This window comes from Rana temporaria, chromosome 4, assembly GCF_905171775.1.
Source record: "Rana temporaria chromosome 4, aRanTem1.1, whole genome shotgun sequence".
Lineage (NCBI taxonomy): Eukaryota > Metazoa > Chordata > Amphibia > Anura > Ranidae > Rana > Rana temporaria.
The window spans coordinates 293,403,385-293,428,535 of NC_053492.1; the positions used below are offsets into that span (position 1 = coordinate 293,403,385).

At 42.1% G+C, this 25,151-nt stretch overlaps 1 protein-coding gene across 13 annotated transcripts in view; it reads left to right on the forward strand.

The window, feature by feature from the left end:
• The window catches only part of EYA4 (EYA transcriptional coactivator and phosphatase 4), a 377,003-nt gene that overhangs the window by 263,730 nt on the left and 88,122 nt on the right, over positions 1–25,151 (forward strand). For 12 of the 13 annotated variants that reach the window (XM_040350451.1, XM_040350452.1, XM_040350455.1 and 9 more), the window contains 3 exons: positions 21,275–21,417; positions 21,498–21,641; positions 23,633–23,712. In XM_040350451.1, coding sequence (XP_040206385.1) covers positions 21,275–21,417; positions 21,498–21,641; positions 23,633–23,712 — 367 coding nt within the window. Of the gene's footprint in view, positions 1–16,310; positions 16,317–19,497; positions 19,500–21,274; positions 21,418–21,497; positions 21,642–23,632; positions 23,713–25,151 lie in introns of those variants that run through there. The other variant, XM_040350464.1, reaches the window with a different exon arrangement.

Here is a 25,151-nt window from a genome sequence, read left to right on the forward strand (position 1 = left end):
TAGTTTAGGGGACCGGAGACACACTGCAGAAGAAGTGCTGAAAGCACTTCAAGCTCAGGTCCAGAAGTGGCTGACACCCCGAAGGCTCCAGCCAGGTATGGTTGTCTGCGATAACGGCAGCAACCTACTCGCCGCCCTCCATGCTGGCAGTCTGACGCACGTGCCCTGTCTGGCACATGTCCTCAACCTGGTGGTGCAGAAGTTCCTGCGCACTTATCCAGGGTTGAGTGACATTGTGGCAAAGGCGCGTAGGATTGCCAGCCACTTCAGGCGCTCCCCAACCGCTACCGCGTCCCTGTCCAAATTGCAGCGGAAGTACAATCTGCCCCTTCACAGGCTGATTGTGGACAGTGTGACGCGGTGGAACTCCACCCTCCACATGCTGAAGAGGTTGTGGGAGCAGCAAAGGGCGGTGAGGGAGTACCTGATGGAACTAGGCACTGAGAGGGCTTCACCACAACTCCCTTTCATCGCCTGTGCGCAGTGGGGGCAGATAAACCAGGTCTGCCAAGTGTTGTCCTCCTTCGAGCAGGCGACCAAGATGGTCAGCAGTGAGCAAATTGGCCTCAATAGCGTGCTGCCAATACTGTTCATGCTGGAGAGGACACTAGATCGCCTGCTCGAGGCTGGGGAGAGTGCCTTGGTGGAGCAGGAGGAGTCAGCAATGCTCCACCGAGACCAGGGCCAGGACCAGGAGGAGGAGGAGGAGGAGGAGGATGATGATGAAGAGGAGGAGGAGGTGGTTGCTGGTGTCGTCCCGGAGTCAGGGCCTGGTCAGGAGGGAGAGCCGGTGTTGGGGGCACCGATAGTCCGGGGGTTGGGCATGTCTGAGTTTGACCAGCAGCGCCTCAGGGAAGAAGAGTCGCACCTCATTCACCTGGCCAGCATTGAGGAGTCACAGCGGGCTGTGCTCTTCCCCATGGCTGCCCACATGCTGAGATGCCTCAGGAGGGACCCCCGGGTTAAGACCATCAAGACGAGGGATGATTTCTGGATGGCCACCCTTTTGGATCCCAGGTGCAAGGGGAAACTGGAGCAGTTCATCCCAGCCAGCCGGAGGCAGCACCGGATGGAGGAACTGCAGGCAGCCATTGTCAGACGGTTGGAGCAGGCAACTCCCCGGCCTCCAGTTGTCCCCCCTCATCTCACCCAGCAGGTGGCTGCACCCAGCTGCAGCCGAGCAGGGGACCTAATGGAAGAGATGAGGATGTTCTTCCAAACCGAGCGACCCAGTACCACCACCAGCAGCAGCAGCAGCAGTCACCACCAGCGGCTGGCCCACATGGTGGCAGACTACATGGCGTCCGTCGGTGCTTCTGACAGTATGAGCACCGACGACCCCATGGAGTACTGGGTTGCCAGATTGGACACCTGCCGCGAGCTCGCTCAGTATGCGCTGGAGTTATTGTCTTGCCCCCCCTCCAGCGTACTATCTGAGCGGACATTCAGCGCGGCAGGTGGGGTGGTCACGGACAAGAGGACCCGTCTGTCCACAGACTCCGTGGACAGACTCACATTCATAAAGATGAATGAGTCCTGGATCGGCGGTGACTTTCTGGCACCCGTCGTCGGTTCAGGGCGCTGAAGGGTCCCTTGCCATGCATTCCCTGATGAAGCCCCGGACCTGATGTATTTACAGTGCTGAATATAACTATTTCAACATCAGAGAAAATCAATGTTAATATTTGGTACAGTAGGCTTTCTTTGCAATTACAGCGGTCAAACATTTCTTGTAGTTTTACACCAGCTTTGCACACACTGGAGGAGGGATTTTGGCCCACTCCTCCACACAGATCTTCTCTACATCAGTCATGTTTCTGGGCTATCGCTGAGAAACACGGAGTTTGAGCTCCCTCCAAAGATTCTCTATTGGGTTTAGGTCTGGAGACTGGCTAGGCCACGCCAGAACCTTGATATGCTCCTTACAGAGCCAATCCTTGGTTATCCTGGCTGTGTGCTTTGGGTCATTCTCATGTTGGAAGACCCAGCCTCGACCCATCTTCAAAGCTCTAACTCAGGGAAGGAGGTTGTTGCCCAAAATCTTGCAATACATGGCCCCGGTCATCCTCTCCTTAATACAGTGCAGTCACCCTGTCCCATGTGCAGAAAAACACCACCAAAGCATGATGCTACCACCCCCATGCTTCACATTAGGGATGGCGTTCTTGGCATGGTACTCATCATTATTCTTCCTCCGAACACGGTTAGTGAAATTATGATCAAAAAATTATATTATAGTCTCATCTGACCACATGATTTTCTCCCATGACTCCTTTGGATCAGTCAAGACAATTATGTCAGCAGTTATTTCACACCCTATATACTCTTATTAAGACTGCTGTACATCATGGCAACTCCTGCCCATGTGATATGACTCTGTATCAACTACTACTGTTAATACTACTACTGCTGCTTCTGCTTCTGCTGCTGCTGCCCAGTCAAGACACCTATGTCAGCAGTTATTTGACACTCTATATACTCCTATTCCTACTGCTGTTCATCATGGCACCTCCTGCCCATGTGATATGACTCTGTATCAACTACTACTGTTAATACTACTGCTGCTGCTTCTGCTGCTGCTGCTGCCCAGTCAAGACACCTATGTCAGCAGTTATTTGACACTCTATATACTCCTATTCCTACTGCTGTTCATCATGGCACCTCCTGCCCATGTGATATGACTCTGTATCAACTACTACTGTTAATACTACTGCTGCTGCTTCTGCTGCTGCTGCTGCCCAGTCAAGACACCTATGTCAGCAGTTATTTGACACTCTATATACTCCTATTCCTACTGCTGTTCATCATGGCACCTCCTGCCCATGTGATATGACTCTGTATCAACTACTACTGTTAATACTACTGCTGCTGCTTCTGCTGCTGCTGCTGCCCAGTCAAGACACCTATGTCAGCAGTTATTTGACACTCTATATACTCCTATTCCTACTGCTGTTCATCATGGCACCTCCTGCCCATGTGATATGACTCTGTATCAACTACTACTGTTAATACTACTGCTGCTTCTGCTGCTGCTGCCCAGTCAATACACCTATGTCAGCAGTTATTTGACACTCTATATACTCCTATTCCTACTGCTGTTCATCATGGCACCTCCTGCCCATGTGATATGACTCTGTATCAACTACTACTGTTAATACTACTGCTGCTTCTGCTGCTGCTGCCCAGTCAATACACCTATGTCAGCAGTTATTTGACACTCTATATACTCCTATTCCTACTGCTGTTCATGATGGCACCTCCTGCCCATGTGATATGACTCTGTATCAACTACTACTGTTAATACTACTGCTGCTTCTGCTGCTGCTGCCCAGTCAAGACACCTATGTCAGCAGTTATTTGACACTCTATATACTCCTATTCCTACTGCTGGTCATCATGGCACCTCCTGCCCATGTGATATGACTCTGTATCAACTACTACTGTTAATACTACTACTGCTGCTTCTGCTTCTGCTGCTGCTGCCCAGTCAAGACACCTATGTCAGCAGTTATTTGACACTCTATATACTCCTATTCCTACTGCTGTTCATCATGGCACCTCCTGCCCATGTGATATGACTCTGTATCAACTACTACTGTTAATACTACTGCTGCTGCTTCTGCTGCTGCTGCTGCCCAGTCAAGACACCTATGTCAGCAGTTATTTGACACTCTATATACTCCTATTCCTACTGCTGTTCATCATGGCACCTCCTGCCCATGTGATATGACTCTGTATCAACTACTACTGTTAATACTACTGCTGCTGCTTCTGCTGCTGCTGCTGCCCAGTCAAGACACCTATGTCAGCAGTTATTTGACACTCTATATACTCCTATTCCTACTGCTGTTCATCATGGCACCTCCTGCCCATGTGATATGACTCTGTATCAACTACTACTGTTAATACTACTGCTGCTGCTTCTGCTGCTGCTGCTGCCCAGTCAAGACACCTATGTCAGCAGTTATTTGACACTCTATATACTCCTATTCCTACTGCTGTTCATCATGGCACCTCCTGCCCATGTGATATGACTCTGTATCAACTACTACTGTTAATACTACTGCTGCTTCTGCTGCTGCTGCCCAGTCAAGACACCTATGTCAGCAGTTATTTGACACTCTATATACTCCTATTCCTACTGCTGTTCATCATGGCACCTCCTGCCCATGTGATATGACTCTGTATCAACTACTACTGTTAATACTACTGCTGCTTCTGCTGCTGCTGCCCAGTCAATACACCTATGTCAGCAGTTATTTGACACTCTATATACTCCTATTCCTACTGCTGTTCATCATGGCACCTCCTGCCCATGTGATATGACTCTGTATCAACTACTACTGTTAATACTACTGCTGCTTCTGCTGCTGCTGCCCAGTCAAGACACCTATGTCAGCAGTTATTTGACACTCTATATACTCCTATTCCTACTGCTGTTCATCATGGCACCTCCTGCCCATGTGATATGACTCTGTATCAACTACTACTGTTAATACTACTACTGCTGCTTCTGCTGCCCAGTCAAGACACCTATGTCATCAGTTATTTCACACCCTATATACTCTTATTAAGACTGCTGTTCATCATGGCACCTCTTGCCCGAGTGATTTGACACTGTATTGTCAATGTCTACTACTACTATTACAGCTCAGTCAAGACACCTGTGTCCCAATTTTTTGGTACACTATTGACTACTATGACCACTACTGATGCTGTAAAGTATTCCCCAAGTGTTTTTATGCTATGTATTACTATTACCACTACTGCTTGTAAATCATGCCTGTGTGATACTTAGTGGGAATGCTTTAATAAGCATTCCTAGTATGGATACCCGTAAATGTATTAATCTTAATTAGTGTGAATGCTTTAATAAACATTTCCAGTATTGATATCCGTAAATTTAGTAATCTTATTATTCCTTAAGTTTTTTGGTTCTGCGTAACTTCGGCATACTTTCAGCTATTGAGACCATTCAACTGTAAAAATGTTCGTCTCGTTCAGCTAATGATGGGACTTCTTCAAGTTTTTTTCTACTTTTTACACTTTTATAAATTTTAAGCTTTTAGACCCTTTTTTTAAACATTGAAGTCAATGAGAACATCCTTTTCCCCTTTGAATTCACATGCCATGCCAAAAGTTTCAGCTACTTCATACTTTCACTTACAGACACTGAAAAAACTTTAAAGCGGTCACAAAATATTTAGCTATCCGGCTATGACTTTTCAGATCGTTATCGTTTACAATTTTTTGGTGAAAACGCAATTTACGTTTTGCGAATTTTTCACAAAAATGCAATAGGTTATAATGTAATCCTATGGAGGGGATTTAGAGTCTGTCATGTGACCTTAACATTGGAGATCTTTGTAATTAAAAATATCTTTACAAAAAGGGGAAACAAATTGGTCTCACGCCCACAAGATCTACTTTTCATACACAATTTTTATATCAAAACGTAGCTATGCTTGTCTGGTTTATGGCAATGTGACCAATTCTGCGATACGTATTTTAGTTTTAATTATTGGAGCAACAGCCAGAAATTATGTCTCATAGACTCTCATGTGAAATTATCTAAAAAATGTTGCTGCAGAACTCACAAAGACGCTCTTTTCTAAATCGCAGAAATGGCCACATTTTTAAGTTTATCTACATAAATTTCATATCGATGCGTTTACAAGGGCCGTGTATTTCAAACGGTGTAGTCGTTGTATCAATTGCATGTACGTTTGAGGATTTATTAAGCTTTGTTTGGAGGCTTAAATCATGTATTAGATCTGTGAATTAAAAGCGTTTGTAATGTTATTTCTTTCCATAAATAACTTTCCTGACCTCAGTGCAATATTCCTCCTCACTGACCTGGGGGGGAGGGGAAACCTATTGAGGGGGGAGGGGCGACCAGGAAGTCAGCATACTCTATACTTTGCAGATAGAGAAAGAAGCTGTGTGTCCTAAAGATAGTGTAGTGGTTATGGTGAATGTCTTTGGCAAGGGGCTCACCAATTAAGCTATTCAGCATTCCCACTCGCATTTTCCTCAGGAAATGCATTGTCTAGTTATATTATATTTTAATACTCCTGCTGCTGCCTCCATGCTGAGTAAAGCTTCATGACCTTTCTGGCACAGCGGATCCACCAACAGCCTCCGCTACAAGCTACCAGACCGGACTACCAGACCGGATCTAAACAGCAAGTGTAACTATAACAATGAACCTTATGTTAAACCCTGTTTTGCGGCATTTATACTGCAACCATTGGGCTGACTGCAAGAGCTCATCTGCATTCTCTCTCTTTCTTGCTCTCCCTCTCTCTCTCTTTGTATATATATATATATATATATTGTTGCTTTTGTTATGTTCATTTTTCAACAGTTTATTTTGTGTTCGTCGTGTCTGTGTCGTGTGCTTTAGTTTGTCCTAGGTTAATGTTAAATAAAATAATAGTATAAAATGTTTTTGCTTATTATGAAGTTAAATGTGTTGATGTTGATTTGTTTGATGTGAAGTTAGATGTGTTGAAAAACCTACAACTCTATCTCAAAAAGAAATGAAACATTTCCAAAAAATAAGTTTTTTTAATACAAAAATAAATTTAAATATAGCTCTCAATCCGTTTCTGAATGCGGTGCATTTCCGCAATCTGACCCGATAGCTGCTGCTCTAGCAGAGCATTTTGTTGGGTGAGGTAGCTCATCTTCCGCTGGTTCTGAAGGATCTTCTGGTGCGTCTTTTCGATGAGTATATTTTGCCTCCTCAGATCTCTTGATGCTTTTAGGATATAATAAAAAAACATTTGGATTTCAAATAACGTTACCAAATAAATAAATATTTTTTTTTGCTTATTAATCAATCATTATCATGTGTATACACTTGTTATGTGTCTAACACATCCCGGGAGTGCAGAATTATTAGGCAAATGAGTATTTGGACCACATCATCCTCTTTATGCATGTTGTCTTACTCCAAGCTGTATAGGCTCGAAAGCCTACTACAGATTAGGCATATTAGGTAATGTACATCTCTGTAATGAGAAGGTGTGTGGTCTAATGACATCAACACTCTATATCAGGTGTGCATAATTATTAGTCAATTTCCTTTTCTTTGGCAAAATTGGCCAAAAGAAGGATTTGACAGACTCTGAAAAGTCCAAAATAGAGAGATATCTAGCAGAGGGATGCAGCACTCTTAAAGTTGCAAAGCTTCTGAAGCGTGATCATCAAACAAAAGAAGCGTGTGGAAAAACAAAGGTGCAAAATAACTGCCCATGAACTGAGAAAAGTTAAGCGTGCAGCTGCCAAGATGCCACTTGCCACAAGATTGGCCATATTTCAGAGCTGCAACATCACTGGGGTGCCCAAAAGCACAAGGTGTGCAATACCCAGAGACATGGCCAAGGTAAGAAAGGCTGAAAGACGATGACCACTGAACAAGACACACAAGCTGCAACGTCAAGACTGTGCCAATAAATATCTCAAGAAAGATTTTTCTAAGGTTTTATGGACTGCTGAAATGAGAGTGAGTCTTGATGGGCCAGATGGAAGAGCCCGTGGCTGGATTGGTAAAGGGCAGGGAGCTCCAGTCCAACTCAGACGCCAGCAAGGTGGTGGTGGAGTACTGGTTTGGGCTGGTATCATCAAAGATGAGCTTGTGGGGCCTTTTCGGATTGAGGATGGAGTCAAGCTCAACTCCCAGTCCTACTGCCAGATTATGGAAGAGACCTTCTTCAAGCAGTGGTACAGGAAAAAGTCACCATCCTTCAAGAAAAACATGATTTTCATGCAGGACAATGCTCCATCACACGTGTCAAAGTACTCCACAGCGTGGCTGGCAAGAAAGGGTATTAAATAAAAAAAAGTAATGACATGGCCTCCTTGTTCACCTGATCTGAACCCCATTGAGAACCTGTGGTCCATCATCAAATGTGGGATTTACAAGGAGGGAAAACAGTACACCTCTCTGAACAGTGTCTGGCAGGCTGTGGTTGCTGCTGCACGCAATGTTGATGGTGAACAGATCAAAACACTGACAGAATCCATGGATGTCAGGCTTTTGAGTGTCCTTGCAAAGAAAGGTGGCTATATTGGTCACTGATTTGTTTTTGTTTTGTTTTTAAATGTCAGAAATGTGTATTTGTGAATGTTGAGATGTTATATTGGTTTCACTGTTAAAAATAAATCATTGAAATGGCTATCTATTTATTTTTTGGTTAAGTTGCCTAATAATTCTGCACAGTAATAGTAGTCACCTGCACACACAGATATCCCCCGAAAATAACTAACACTAAAAACAAACTAAAAACTACTTCCAAAAAAATTCAGCTTTGATATTAATGAGTTTTTGGGGTTCATTGAGAACATGGTTGTTGTTCAATAATAAAATGAATCCTCAAAAAATACAACTTGCCTAATAATTATGCACTACCTGTATACTTCTAGCATCAATACCATATTATGGTTCTACAATCTGACAGGTGCGCTTTATATGTTGTCCATTTTTATATCTACATTTTGTTGTTGAAATGTTATTAATCATTGTGCACATATTTACCTTCCTGAATGAGGCTCACAGGACCGCTCTCTTCCTCCTGCTCTTCTGCTTGAGAAGTTGGGGTGGTGGGGGGGGGAAGCTCCTCAGCTTGCTCCTCAACAGGAGCTGGGGTTGGGGAGTGGGAGGGCCCTGGCTGCTCCTCCTCATGCATCTCCTCCTCTGCCGCATCCTCCTCTGCCGCATCCTCCTCCTCCTCATCGGCCTGGCGCCTTCTGCGCTTGGCGCGGACAACTGGCATTGGAGCTCCTATAATAACACAATGTTCATATATTATAAAAATGTTTTCTAATGACGTATGCAAATTCTGTGTACTGTGCTGTATTGTATATGAATACAAATTGATTTATATAGACAGTTAACCAATGGGACAATGTTATATTAAAGGGTCTTGTGGGCACTACAGGGGACTGAGCGTGAGCTGGGATGCAACCATGTTAAAATGAGCTGTTTTTGTCTCCTTTGTTTTGTTCAGACCATCTCATGTTAAAAAAAGGGCCTGATGGAGCACACGGGATTACTATAACAACCCCACTCCTAACACAGGAATTTAGTGGTAATCTATATATATAAAACTCAACGTGTGTGTGTGCATAAATGTATGTATGTATGTATGTATGTATGTATGTATGTTCCAGCATCACGTACAAACGGCTAAAGATATTTATATGAAACTTGGCACACAGGTTACTTATATGTCAGCCACAAACATAGGATAGGTGGTTTAAACCTTACCCACCCCCACTTGCCATGGTCGGGGTTTTTCTTTAAAGTCCCATGCAAAGCAATGGGAAAATTATGTTCCCACATAACTTCTGTGTTCCTGTCTGCTGCCCCATGTCTTTTTTCAACAGTACTATGAATACCTTGGCCGGTGGTGATATATGTTAGCACAACATGGCATCTTGGTTAACAACATCTGACCTTACATGAATTACATATGACCTTACATAACTGTCACCAAAGGAGCTGCGGTGGCTCCACGCGATTGCCACTGCACTGACAACTGATTCACCTCTGCAGCTAGGGGTTCGGATCCCGCTCTCGGCTACCTGTGAATTGAGTTTGGTGGTCTCAGCCCCGCCCGTGGTGGGTGTGCTATGCGAGGTTGGGTTGGGAGGACCCCCTCACACCCGCCATTGCCAACCGGGGCATGGAGAAAGGTGGCAGATTGCCTCTGGGGGAGGCCTCCCAACTCCTGCAGGCCGGCTCCTCTCTCTTTCGAGTTCACGCACAAAATACACTTTTTTAAAAAAAAACATAACTGTCAACAATAACTTACCTGGATGATATTTAGCCCGAAGACGTCTGACATGAACCATTTGGCGCCTCTTCAGGTCAGACCACTTCTTAACAATGGCCTTGTGGTCATGTTGGCCGCCAAAGTCAGCGATTAGGGCGCTGACCACAGCCCTTTTCTCTGGCTGCCTCCGCAGCTCATCGTATCCTGTTTCCAGGAACTTCTGCAAGATGAAGAACAAAGTATATTGTAATACTTCTGTTGACAGCCTTATGGATATATGACGTAAATGTATGCTATTCAACAATTGGAAGCATTCTCGCCTTATTAATCAATGACAGGGGTAACATGAAAGATTTTATATCCTGCCATTTCGGTCGCCACCTTTTTTGCATAAATATAGCAGCCATTATCATTTGCATAATTATGAATATATTATTAACAACACAGGATACACGTATAGGGGAGATATGCGTTGCTAACTCTTTTCCCTGTCAGGAGCCTAACGCCCCGGGGGGTCAGAGACGGGACCTTTTTCGGAGGACCACTGACGTATGTACCCGTCGCAGTTTTTTGTGATGTCACTCTTTAGGTGTGTGCACATTTTTCACTGCATCCGGGTGGAGTTTTTGGGTTGTGTTTTGCACGCCACAGGCTTTTCAATAGGAAAAAAACAGCTGGAGGCAGAATGGTTGCAAAACACTACGTGTTTGTTACTTAACTCTGGGTTTCAAGACCAGTCCACCTCCAGCTGTTGCAAAACTACTACTCCCATCAGCCACGGTCTGTCAGTGCATGCTAAGAATTTTACTTTTGCTGCATCTAGGGTGCCACAGTTTAGAGACCCGTGCATAAAGGCCTGAAAAATGGGGGCCTGCAGAACTTACAATACTAGAAGTGCCAGCATTCCCAGGCATGCTGGAAGTTGTAGTTCTGCAACATCTAAAGGGCAATATGTATTCGAACGTCCTTGGGCCTTGAGGACACTGAAGTCAGGACGTTCGCATACGTCCTATGTCCAAAAATTTTTTAAATTCATTATGCTAAATAACAAGGAAAAGTGCCTAAATACACATTTGCCAACCAGGGTGTCTGCAGCTGTCCAGGCATGCTGGGACTTGTAGTTTTGTAAAAGCAGGAGACACATTTTTTGTGAAATACTAATATATGATCATATATACTAACTTTTAAACTAGACTAAAATGCTGGGCTGGGCTGGGACTTGTAGTTTTGTAAAAGCAGGAGACACATTTTTGGTTAAATACTAATATCTGATCATATATACTAACTTTTAAACTAGACTTAAATGCAGTTGAAGATGATGAAATAACAGTGGTCAAAATACTTACACAAATCAGCAACTTTTCCTCAGACTTAGTGAAATTGCTTCCAACCATGTTGCTGTGTGATTGCGCTGCGATCATAAGTTGGAAACTGGCAAGGCTCCAGGAAATGGTCGCGTGTTGTTCGCGTGTTGATTGCGCTGCTTGGACCGAGATGGGTCCATATGGCTTCGGCTGTATGGACCACAGTAACTCTTTTCCCTGTCAGGAGCCTAGGAGCCTAACGCCCCGGGGGGTCAGAGACGGGACCTTTTCGGAGGACCACTGACGTATGCAACCGTCGCAGTTTTTTGTGATGTCACTCTTTAGGTGTGTGCAAATTTTTCCTTGCACCGGGTGGAGTTTTTGGGTTGTGTTTTGCACGCCACAGGCTTTTCAACAGAAAATAACCAGCTGGAGGCAGAATGGTTGCAAAACACTACGGGTTTGTTACCTAACTCTGGGTTTCAAGACCAGTCCACCTCCAGCTGTTGCAAAACTACTACTCCCATCAGCCACGGTCTGTCAGTGCATGCTAAGAATTTTACTTTTGCTGCATCTAGGGTGCCACAGTTTAGAGACCCGTGCATAAAGGCCTGAAAAATGTGGGCCTGCAGAACTTACAATACTAGAAGTGCCAGCATTCCCAGGCATGCTGGAAGTTGTAGTTCTGCAACATCTAAAGGGCAATATGTATTCGAACGTCCTTGGGCCTTGAGGACACTGAAGTCAGGACGTTCGCATACGTCCTATGTCCAATAAAATGTTAAATTCATTATGCTAAATAACAAGGAAAAGTGCCTAAATACACATTTGCCAACCAGGGTGTCTGCAGCTGTCCAGGCATGCTGGGACTTGTAGTTTTGTAAAAGCAGGAGACACATTTTTTGTGAAATACTAATATCTGATCATATATACTAACTTTTAAACTAGACTAAAATGCAGTTGAAGATGATGAAATAACAGTGGTCAAAATACTTACACAAATCAGCAACTTTTCCTCAGACTTAGTGAAATTGCTTCCAACCATGTTGCTGTGTGATTGCGCTGCGATCATAAGTTGGAAACTGGCAAGGCTCCAGGAAATGGTCGCGTGTTGTTCGCGCAATTGCGCATGCGCGATCGAAAAATCGCAATCGCAATATGTATTTTGGTTAAAATATCATACATATTCGATTTCAGAGTGCTGCTACAGCAGTTTTCGAAATATCTGCAATAAATTTCGCATTCGCATGTTGCGATATTTCGATAAAATATCTGGAATATTCTGAGCCAATCAGAGCGCTCCTCCAGCATATCTCGAAATTGCGCAATAAATATCGCATTCGCATGTTGCGATATTTCGATAAAATATCACGAATATTCTGAGCCAATCAGAGCGCTCCTCCAGCATATCTCGAAATTGCGCAATAAATATCGCATTCGCATGTTGCGATATTTCGATAAAATATCACGAATATTCTGAGCCAATCAGAGCGCTCCTCCAGCATATCTCGAAATTGCGCAATAAATATCGCATTCGCATGTTGCGATATTTCGATAAAATATCACGAATATTCTGAGCCAATCAGAGCGCTCCTCCAGCATATCTCGAAATTGCGCAATAAATATCGCATTCGCATGTTGCGATATTTCGATAAAATATCACGAATATTCTAAGCCAATCAGAGCGCTCCTACCGCAGTTATTAAAAAAATCGCAATTATTTTCGCATTCGCAATAGCGAAAAATCGCATTCAATTAATTTCGATAAAATATCACGAATATTCGAATTTAGCGAATATATCTCGAATATTCGAATATATATTCGAGATATATCGCGAAATCGAATATGGCATATTCTGCTCAACACTATATATGACCTGCTTCAAGTTGGTTTTGCATTCCCGTAGAATTAAATAGGAATGCAAAACCCGCTTGAAATGTATAAAATAACCCGCTTGAAATGTATAAAATAACCCGCTTGAAATGTATAAAATGACCCGCTTGAAATGTATAAAATGACCCGCTTGAAATGTATAAAATAACCCGCTTGAAATGTATAAAATGACCCGCTTGAAATGTATAAAATGACCCGCTTGAAATGTATAAAATAACCCGCTTGAAATGTATAAAATCCGATCAGCACAAGCTGATGCCAGCCAAGCACAGCAGGAATACAGGCTTGTAAGCACATAGTTGGAAGATCATCAACATGCAGACTGTGTTTATACCAAACATATTTAAAGGATAGCTGCAATCAACAACAATCCTGCCCTCCTCCTCAGATGCATACAGATCTCAAACTCGCAGCTAGGGCCTCTTCCAACAAATTTTCTGTTTTGACTGCTCTTGCACAGTAGCTTCCAACAAACGTCTATGGGACCACTCCCTGCGTGGTTCCAGATCTGGGACATTGTTCCATGGCAGGCTTTTGTTATCTAAGATCTGCACTGCAACCATTACACATTTTTAGGAACCAGTAAGTATGCATCTCAATAGGGGTAAAAGGGGTTTATTAGGTCAATGTGTGGGGATCAAAAAGCATAAGTGAACTATGTTTTAAATACAAGTTCACTTGCATAGTGTCCAAACAAAGTTTGTTGTGCCATCTGTATATGTTATTTAGATGGATTGCTAGGGATGTTACACATACAGTATATTTTTAAAACAAGGGTCACCTTAACTTACTGAACTCTGTGCTACTTACCCGTGAACTCTTCAAACTTTCCTTACTATATAGCTCTATGAATATTAAAAAGTAATACAAATATATATATATATATATATATATATATTTATATATATATTTATATATATAGGCCCGGATTCACGTAGAGCGGCGCATCTTTAGACCGGCGTAGCGCATCTCATATGCGCTACATCGAAGTAAATCAGTGAGGCAAGAATAGTATTCACAAAGCACTCGCTCCCAAACTTGCGCCGGCGTAACGTAAATTGGCCGGCGTAAGCCCGCCTAATTCAAAGTAGGAAGGTAGTGGGCGTGATCTATTAAAATGAAGCGTGACCCCATGTAAATGAAGGGCCGAACGAATGGCGCATGCTCAGAATCACGTTGCATATACTCCCTAAGATACGACGGCTCAATGCCTACGACGTGAACGTAACCTACACCCAGCCCCATTCACGTACGACTTACGTAAACGACGTAAAATACGACGGCTGTTCCCTGGTCCATACCCTAACATGACTTACGCCTGCTTTATGTGGAATAACTTTACGCCGGACGTACGCCTTACGTAAACGGTGTAGATTACAGCGACGGGCGCAAGCACATTTGTGAATCGGCGTATGTCGGTCATTTGCATATTCGACGCATAAATCAATGGAAGCGCCCCTTGCGGCCAGCGTAAATATGCGCCCAAGATACGACGGCGTAGGAGACTTACGTAGGTCGCATGGAGCCAAAATTCAGGCGTATCTTATTTCAAGAATCAGGCGCAGAGATACGACGGCGCATCCGTGCACTTACGCGGCGTATCAGAAGATACGTCGCGTAAGTGCTTTCTGAATTCGGCTAATAGTGTATATGTAGGTAAAATAGGTATAAACCTCAGATTGTTTTAAAAAGCATTTCCTAATGAAGTGCATCTATGTGTTTTTTTTTTTTTTAAACCACAATCTTTTCTGCTACATATTAGACCTTATGGCATTTAGCATGTTAGCGGAACATACAGGCACACTGTCCAGCCCCTCTACTGGCAGCCTGTAAAACCATATGAGAGGCTGAAAACTGCTTTGACTGGACAAGGTCTGGAGACATGCTTGGCCAGTCCATCACCTTTACCTCCACCACAAGATGCAACACCAATGGGATTGATCTTAAATGTAGATGACCAATTAAATCAATATGCTGGTCTAAAAAAGCATTGTTTATATACAGAGTATATAATATATATATATATATATATATATATATATATATATATATATATATATATATATATATATATATATATATATATATATTATATGTTAAGTCAGATGTTTCTTCACTCTTCAAACTCCTTAAAGAGTATGAGTCAAGGAAAGGGGAAATCTTGCAGTATTTGTTTTAATTAAAACCATGAAAGAAGGTGAACCCTGACAAAACATGAATGCTTTCCCAGTACGAAAAGTGGAACCACTCAAGCAACTGTACTGTAGGTAGAGGTATAGTTGTAATTCTAGTTGGAGCACACAGATTGCTCCAGAACTTCCTCCTCTGAAATCTCTGGTGTAGTCGGTTTGTTCCAAATATAGTTATTTGAGAGATTTAGCTCTTAGTCCTCTGAAATCACTTATGGATTGTAAGTGTTCACAGATTTATATGACATTTGCACACGTGTGAATAGTTTTATTCAGGATTTTTTTTTTTTTTTTTTTTTTTATATGAAGTGCTTTTATACCTCCTTACTATAGAGTAGAGCCTTGCTAGGTTATCTCCTTAAATAAAATAAAAAAGTGCCGATTTTGTATTTATTTTTGTATTTCTGTGCATCTCCACCTCTCCAATCCCAGCATTAAAAACAAAAACAAAGTTTATCCAGTAAAAAAAAAACCACAAAACACCCTAAAATCATGAAATATTAAATAGAATTTTGGTCACAGTAATTAAGCACACTGCCTGTTCCAAAGGCATTCATGTATGATGATTTGTCAAGTAATCTTTCACAAAGCTCAGAAAAGTGATGCTTTATATTGTTACCAGGAATCAGTTTCAGACTAATCCTAGGGGGGATCATTACAAATTTAAACCTTGGTAGCATAGCTCCCATCTGTCCCTGATTTCAAGGGACTGTCCCTGATTTGGAACAATGTCCCTCTGTCCCTCTTCCCCTCATGTGTCCCTCATTTTGGTCTGATCTATATAGTTGTATATAAAATGCACTTTTTAGTTTCCCAGTGTTAAATCTTTCATCCAAATTCTAAATTGCTGCATTTGTAAATTTTAAAAGCCAATATAAAGGAATAATAGTGGTAAAAAAAGCCCTTGTGGATTTAATTAATGTTGTTTTGGGGTTAATTCTCTATTTAAGGGGGTGTGGCAGGGTGTGTGTCCTATGCCTACATATGTTTGCTAGTAGGTGTCCCTCATTTCCATCTCAAAATGTTGGGAGGTATGTTTGTAGCATAATGCTAAAATACAGCTACCTGTATATATATTTATTGTACTGTATTTGTAAAACGTGTAGGCTGGTGGGCAGCATTATTTAAATACTATCTCTACCCCTTTGTCTCTCAGGTGACAGAATGCTCAGATGTAAACAGGAGCCATTTAAATTAATAGGATATTGCTTGTTGGGCATTTTGGAACTTTTGAGATGAACGTTTTACGAGCTGAAAACACTCAGGTGTAAATGAAACCTGAGGGATTTTTTAAAGAAGAGGTAAAGGTGATAGGTACTTAAAGTGGTTGTTAAGCCACTCTAATCTGTATAAACGATCAGCACTGCCTCCTATTGTAGTATCCCCCTCTGTGTGTGATTTATAAAAAATAAATGCTGCAAATACCTAATTTCACTGCCGAGATTGCGATCACATGAGTAACCAGCTTCCTTCTTTTCTCCTCTGAGAGATGCAGCGGGCAGGGCTGAGATTCCTCTGCTGATGTCAGTCTGGATAGGAGAGATCTTGCTGGTCATGTGATCGCAATCTTGGCTCTTAAATGAGGTATTTGCAGCATTTATATTTATAAATCATTCACAGAGGGATACACTGCAATAGGAGGAAGTGCTGATGGTGTATACAGGTTAGTGTTATAAGAGCAGCAGGAGGGGGGAGGGGCAGCTCACACACAGAGAGGGGAGGGGGAGGAGGACACAGGAACAGAGAGGAGAGCAGATAGCAGGCTGCTGATGACATAGGCAGGTAAACTGACCTAAAAAAACTGTCTGATCCTGACAGTTTTTCCCCACCCCTCTGTAAACTGACCACAGTGTATCATGGCTGCTGAGAACAGACACCGTTGTCAGTTTACAGAGGGGTGGGGAAAAAACTGTCTGGATCAGCCAGGTTTTTTAGGTGTTACATGGGGCCAAATGACAGAGAACAAGTACTGTGTCATATAACATGCTTTAAAGGAGCAGGATCCATTATTTTTGTTGGGGGGTTAACAAAAGCTTTAAAGTCACTTTCTACATAAACTGTTTTTTTAACAACATTTATATAAAAATCTGTCTTGTTTTTTGTTTATGTTACTCTATTATTTTCTTTGTCAAAGGACCACTAGTACTGGTTCTTAAAGTGGTTGTAAACCTCAGTCATAAGAGCACATATATATGTAGTCTTTACTTATCTCTCTCCAAAGCTCTGAAGCCTCGTACACACGGCCAAGTTTCTCGGCAAAAACCAGCAAGAAGCTTGCTGTTTTTTTTTTTTGCAGAGGAAACCGGTCGTGTGTACACTTTTCAACGAGGAAACCGCCGAGGGTCTCGTCGGGCCAAAAAGAAAGCATGTCTTCTTTTTCCCCGACGGCAATGGGAAAATTTGGCTCGCAGAGATCCTCGGCGGCTTCACAAGGAACTCGACGAGCAAAACGATGTGTTTTGCCCGTCGAGTTCCTCGGACGTGTGTACGAGGCTTTAGTGTAATTCCTCTCTAGTGCATCGTTCCTCTGTTATCAGCATGAGTCCCTTCTGAGAATTTTTACCGTTGCAAGAGATAAAATTTGTAAAGGGAGGTAGCTCAGCACACAACTTGTCTATTCGCACAGCTCTGTATGCTTCCTTCACCACTTTAACTGCTTGCCGACCAGCCGCTGTCATTATACTGTGGCAGGTTGGCTCGGCTGCATGAATAGTAGTAGGTGTACATTGGCAACTTTCAGAGCAATAGCAAGCGTGCGCGATGCCGGAGCCGATGTGCGTAGCCGGCGGCCACAATGGCCACCAGCCAACCGCGATCACTCCACATAGAACCAGAATGGGGATCTGCCAATGTATACAAACAGATCCCCATTCTGTCAGGGGAGTACAGAGTGATCGTCTGTTCCTAGTGTTTAGGAAAAGTGATCTCTCTCTTCTCCCTGTCAATCCACTCACACAGTTAGAAACACCTCGCTAGGGAACACGTAAACCCCTTGATCACCCCCTAGTGTCAACCCCTGCCAGTGCCATTTATGAAGTAATCAGTGGCTATTTTTAGCACTGATCACTGTATAAATGCCACTGGTCCCAAAAAAGTGTCCAATCGGTCTGCCGGAATGTCGCATTTCTGCTAAAAATCGCTGATCACCGCCATTACTAGTAAAACATTTAAATTAATAATAAAAATGCCATAAAAATATCCCCTATTTTGTAGATGCTATAACTTTTGCTCAAACCAAATAATATATGCTTATTTCAATATTTTACCAAAAATATGTAGACGAATACATATTGGCCTAAATAAATGAAGAATACATTTTTTTTCAAAATTGTCCATTTTTTTGTTTATAGCGCAAAAAATAAAAAACGCAGAGGTGATTAAATACTATAAAAAAAAACTCTATTTGTGGGGAAAAAGGATGTGAATTTTTCTTATTTACAACATTGCATGACCGTGCAATTGTCAGTTAAAGCGACGCAGTGCCGTATCGCAAAAAATGGCCTGGTCATTAAGGAGGTAAATGCTTCTGGGGCTGACGTGGTTAAGGTAGAATGCAGACATTTTCAATTTCATCCTGTACCTGGTACTTTGAGAAGCATAATTGTAGTTTTTTAGGACACATTTTTCTTTACACAATCCAACCCCTGATACTGAATGTATATGGGTTAGTATCAGTACGTCGAGGCCTTCACAGTTGTGCCCTTTGAGCTAGGGATAATAGCCCAAATGCCTAATGTTCAAAGCTGTAATCATTAAAGGATCTACAAGTCTTCATTTATGTAAAAAGATGTTAATTAAATTGCCTTTACTAGAAATAGATACCAGAGGGTTGTCTGATTGTCAGACATACCATATTTCTAACCAGTTATTTCCAGCTTGAAACTATGCTATGTATAAGTGAAAATATTGGGTGTCTTTGAAAGACAAGGTAACAAAATCTGTAGTCTTAAGCTTGGTACACACTATTATTTTTTTGACAGGGGGATCGCCAGAACACTCTGGTCAGCCATTGGCTTAGAGCGCTGATCGGGAGTCGGTCAGCTGTTGGTTTTCTAGCATGCTCGTCCAACAGAAGCCAGACAGATGGCCGGCTTCTGTTGGGCCGGTTGACATACACACGGGCTGAATGTCGGAGGTTTTTTATTGACCCAGCCGATGTCTCCCAGCATTCAGCCTGTGTGTATTAGGCATTAGGTTCACCATTATTTCCCTAATCTCCCATGTGCTGCTACAATATGTGGGCCTGATTTTAATATGGAAATTGCTGCTAAAAATTGAATAGTACTTATTTTTGCTCCTGTCATAAACAGTTGAAATGGAAAGTTTAGAAGTCTGAGTGTAAAAATATTGAAAATTACACAGACCGGCATCCCCCACCCCCAACATTGGTATAATGGTTTGAATTGAAAATAAAAGTAAACACATGAAATAAACGTTCACAAACTAACATGCTGTGACAAGGGTGGAGTGAAATTTTACTAAGCTGTGTTCACTATGAAAGCCGAATTATGTACAAGCCAAAGTCACAAAAAGAAGCAATTATTGTTAAATCAAGAAATTATTCCTGTTAGCATAATTATTAGGGCTGTGCAAATTAACTTTTAATTAATCGATTAATGTTTAATTTTTTTGATCGATCAAAATCTTTTTGATCGATTAAAATTCTTTTGATTGGTACTCACCTTTCTGCCGGCTTCTGGCCCTTCAGGGAGTTCCGTCAGAGATCCAGTAACGTCACGGACATCGGCGGGGCTTGCCATGTCCATCTAAAGGGCTCCTTTGCTGTGCCTTCATATCTGCATGCCGGTAGGACCTTACTATCTGCCACACGCAAGGGCTGTTACACTTCCCTCTATCACTTTCCTCTATCAACCTGGGATTGTACAGCCATCCACTGGGAGTTGTGATAGTTCCCTTTATGGGACATCTACATGCCGATGGACTGATGTTAACCCCTCCTCATCTGGATTCAGCAGTGGTATCGTTGTACACATTTTTATACCAGTATCATACTGCTTTTGGTACCGTTTGGTATTACTCGCACCATTTTTACAGTGTATGTAGCTACATCGATTTTATCTCCAGTGCAATATTTATTTTGTTACCTACTTGAAGACTATAAAAGTTTTAATGCTATTCCCATCGAGCGCTGCCTTTGTGTGTTTTTTGTATCCTGCTATCCATTTTTCCAGTGGTTGGTAGCTGCACTGGGAATCAGCCTGCAAGGAGATCAGCTAAACGTAGTTGGATCTGTATGTGCGTTATAATTAATCGAAATTAGTCGATTAATTGATTAAAAAAAAAAAAGATTAATCGAACAGAAACATTTTGATCAGTAACAGCCCTAATAATTATTAAACATAAACTCTACATGTTTAAAATTTAGGAAAATCATACAAACATCCTAAACATGGCTGAAACATTATTATCTGAAAGGGTAACAATGAACTTTTCTCAGTGATTTGTTTACTAAAGACTGTTCACTTTGCAAGGGAAATTTCCCCAGAGCTTAGTGAATGCTGTGAAGCTCTGCTGATTTCCATCATCCAATCATATCCAAGCAAAAATATATATATTTTTTCCTACATATGATTGGGTATTCCCCCTCAAAGTTCAATTTCACCACTTATATTAGGTTCTGGTTAAAATTCCCTTGCACTGTTCAACATCCCTTGCAAAGTGAAGAGCTTTTTTGCTTTTAATAAATCAACCATGTTTGCTCCATTTTGTTTGGTTTAATATACCAGTGAAAGTGTTCTGTTATATCTGTTTGATAAATCAAAAAAATACCTGTTAATCCTGAGAAAAATCCAGTGCTGACCTGTCACTTGCATTATCTTAGCCATTGTTATTAGTAAGTGTGTTAGAACTACAGAACACTTCCCTGTGTTATAGAGGTTTAGGGGATGTTCTGTAGTCCTATTACACTGGCCTACACTGTTGCTCCTTTATAAATACAGAACGGTGAGTAAGAATTGTTACCTGCGACAGGAAGTGTGTTACTGGCAAGATCACCAGGTGAAATCCTGATACGTTGTATTTTTGTTTTTGAACTTAAATATACCGGTACTTTAAATTAACCTGAATTGATTTTTATATTTTTAGGCCTTATCCTCACATTCTGTCAACTCCAGCTGCTCAGACAATGTCAGCCTATGCTGGCCAAACCCAATACTCTGGAATGCAACAGCCTACCGTTTACACAGCATACTCACAGACTGGACAGCCTTACAGTTTACCAACCTATGGTATACTTGTCTTTTTATATTGCTTGCATTTTCTATTGACCGCTGTTCTCTCTCTTACAAAATGTATTTATCTCATGCAGATCTGGGAGTAATGCTTCCGGGAATCAAAACAGAAAGTGGACTTCCACAAACTCAGTCTCCGCTTCAAAGTGGTTGCTTAAGCTACAGCCCTGGGTTTTCTACACCTCAGCCAGGCCAAACCCCATACTCATACCAGATGCCAGGTATGCTAACTAAAATCCGAAAGCATACAGTTCATGAGTAACAGAATGCATGTTGTTATAGTTTAACCACTTCAGCCCCGGACCATATTGCTGGTCAATGATCGGGCCACTTTTTGCGATTCGGCACTGCGTCACTTTAACTGACAATTGCGCGGTCGTGCACCGTGGCTCCCAAACAAAATTGGCGCCCTATTTTTCCCACAAATAGAGCTTTCTTTTGGTGGTATTTGATCACCTCTGTGGTTTTAATTTTTTGCGCTATAAACAAAAATAGAGCGACAATTTTGAAAAAAATGAATATTTTTTACTTTTTGCTATAATAAATATCCCCCAAAAATATATAAAAAATCTATTTTTTTACTTAGTTTAGGCCGATATGTATTCTACATATTTTTCGTAAAAAAAATCGCAATAAGCGTTTATTGATTGGTTTGTGCAAAAGTTATAGCGTCTACAAAATAGGGGATAGTTTTATGGCATTTTTTTATATATTTTTTTACTAGTAATGGCGGCGATCAGCGATTTTTATCGGTACTGCAACCTTACGGCGGACACTTTGGACACTTTTGACACATTTTTGGGACGATTGACATTTTTATAGCGATCAGTGCTATAAAAATGCATTGATTACTATAAAAATGTCACTGGCAGGTAAGGGGTTAACACTAGGGGGTGAGGAAGGGGTTAATTATGTTCCCTGGGTGTGTTCTAACTGAAGGGGGGAGGGGACTGACTTGGGGAAATGACTGATTGCTGTTCATACATTGTATGAACAGACGAACAGTCATTTCTCCCACTGACACGTTTACACACACAGCTCCCGGTTCTAGCTCTGTAACGAGCGATCACGGGTGCCCGGCGGTCACACGCGTCAGCACTATTGGCTGCAATGCGAAATGACGTATAGCTACATCATTTCGCGCAGCTAAGCCGACCTGCCGCTGTATAACTGCGGCGTCTGGTCGACTAGTGGTTAATGTTAAATTGTGGTTTCTTCCAACTGATGTTTTGTGATGTTTGCATTGTGTTGTTATTAAAGCAGCCCATACATAATTTATTTAAATTTTTTATTGTTCAACAAGCCCATTGAACAAACAAAATGAACTGATTTCCCTATCAACACACTTAATATGGATGGAGGAAATCACTACTACTTAGGTATTGTATTTTGACAGTGGCGAAACTTCCCCACCATCAGACTACACTGATCAGCACTGCTATCTATAGTGTGGAAATTTTACAACAGGCTGATCGTGCAGTCGATCAGTAAATTGCAGTCAATCAGTAAAGTGCCAGGCCATACTTGGATCAAAATTCAGCTGGTCCTTGCCAAAATGGTTGAATATCGATCCATGTATGGCTGGCTTTACTTACTGCCATGTTTACTGTGTATTTGATGTTCTATCAGTGGCTGCCCCTAATCTACATGCAGGGCACTGGAAGCATGGCTTTCATTTTTTTTAAGCACATGATTAGAGCATGAGGCTCTAATTGGCTTCTAAAAAGGGTGGGCTCAGGGCGCAGAGCACTGCTCCCTGAGCCCACCCAGTTGTGTGACAATAGCGAATTCATATTCACTATTGATCTTCCTGATTATCCTCCCGGCCAATCAGGAAGAGGGTCCTGAGACCCGATTGGCCAGGGAGTCTTAGGACTACGGGACAATCGGGTCTCAGGACCCACTTCCTGTTTGGCCAGGAGAAGAAGCAACAGCCCCAGAGGAGCAGCAGCTCTACCCTGGATCCCTGTCATCTGACTCCTAAGGTAAGGAGGCCTCTGGTCGTCTGTCTCCCATGAGGGAGGGGGGTGTTTGTCGCCTTTCCGTCCATCTCCTGCTAGGGGGAATCACAACTTTCCGGTCTTTCTCACGTGGGGGGGAGAGGGGTGGCATTAGCTTACTCCCCCCCCTAAAATATTGAGCACCAACCACCACTGTGTTGTATTGTATCTATTGTAAATGCCTATTGTATGATTATATTTTTTTCTTTTAGGTTCTAGTTTTACCCCATCGTCTAGTATTTATGCAAATAACTCAGTCTCAAATTCAACCAACTTTAGTAGTCCTCAACAGGTAAGAAATTACTTGACAATTTCATATGACAGAAAAACAATTGTACTTTACTGTCTTAAAACAGACTTTTTATATAAATGTTACATCTGTATATTATTCTTTGAACTGCTAAAGTGTATGCCCAAGCAAAAGCCAATATAATCCTTTGCCATTATAAAATGTTGCAAATGCAGTTTGTATTCAACATACCACATACCTGTTGATTCTGCCAGTAATAATGCTTTAGGGCCTATTCCTGCTGAAAGGTGAAAACGCTGTATGAAAGTTGATGACTTTTCTACAGTGTTGTCATGCTTTCCTTTACTGTATCTTTTAAACAGTGGCACTTCTGCCTAAATCCTAATGCTGTCACTGGGGAAGAGGTTGACCACTCCCACGCAGTTGCTCCATGCTAAGTAACACCCCCTCATGATAAAATGGCAGTGGCAGCAGCTTGCTGCCAGCAAGAAGTAACGCTAAGTGCTTCTACTTTACACCCACAGCTGCAGCTCTAATCTCTGCAGAAGACAATGGAAGTAGTCACATGACGACTTCCAATAAATATATTTCAGAGGGTAATGAATGACTGAATCACAAAATATGCTATGCACTGTTACACAGTTTAGATGATGTTCTTTGCGGCCTTGTTTTGGTTACACAGCCTTTACCATCTGATTTTAGTGATAATTTGCTAAATTATTACCCATGCAGTTTGTGTTTTGGTGCCCGGGGCCTGATCTTGCCCACTGCATATTCTGATTCAGTTTACCATTGTAGAGATAATGTTTGATCAAATTTCCTGGCATGCTGGTTATGTGATGCATACTGTCAGCAGTCTTCCTCCTGCACAGCCCTGACTGTACACTGATGTCTCTGTGCATTGGTGTGCCTATTGCATTAGGGTGTGCACCCCAGAGCTCAAACACACAAGCGCGTGCATGAATAAACATTCACGCTTATTATAAATAAATGTAAACCGTTTTAATGGGCATTAAAACATGGATGGTGTCAGTGGGGCAGAGGATTGTGTCAATAAGCAAGACAGTGGTTAGTGTCAGTAGGGCAGTGGACAGTGTCAGTAGTTTTTTATTTTTATTATTTTTTACAATATTATTATTTTTGAAAAGTTTTTAAGAGCCCCATTGGGGGGCTTTCGTGAACTATCAGGGGTCTAAACCCATGATGTCTCACTTTTGAGACAGAGAAAGGGACAGAGCTTCCCCGGTCCCTTTCTCCCCAGCCTCAGCTGCACTGGACAGTGAATGAATGGAAAATGCTGAATGGCTTTATGTTAATTCACAAACTGAAGCATACAAAACACAGTTTACTATACTTAAGTTATGAATGAACATGGTGAGTGATTGGTATTTAAAAAAGAGGAGGAACAGGGATAGTAGGGGCAGTGGGGATGGAATATACTGGTACTGATCCACTGTATTTTCCTGGTGCTAAATGCCGGT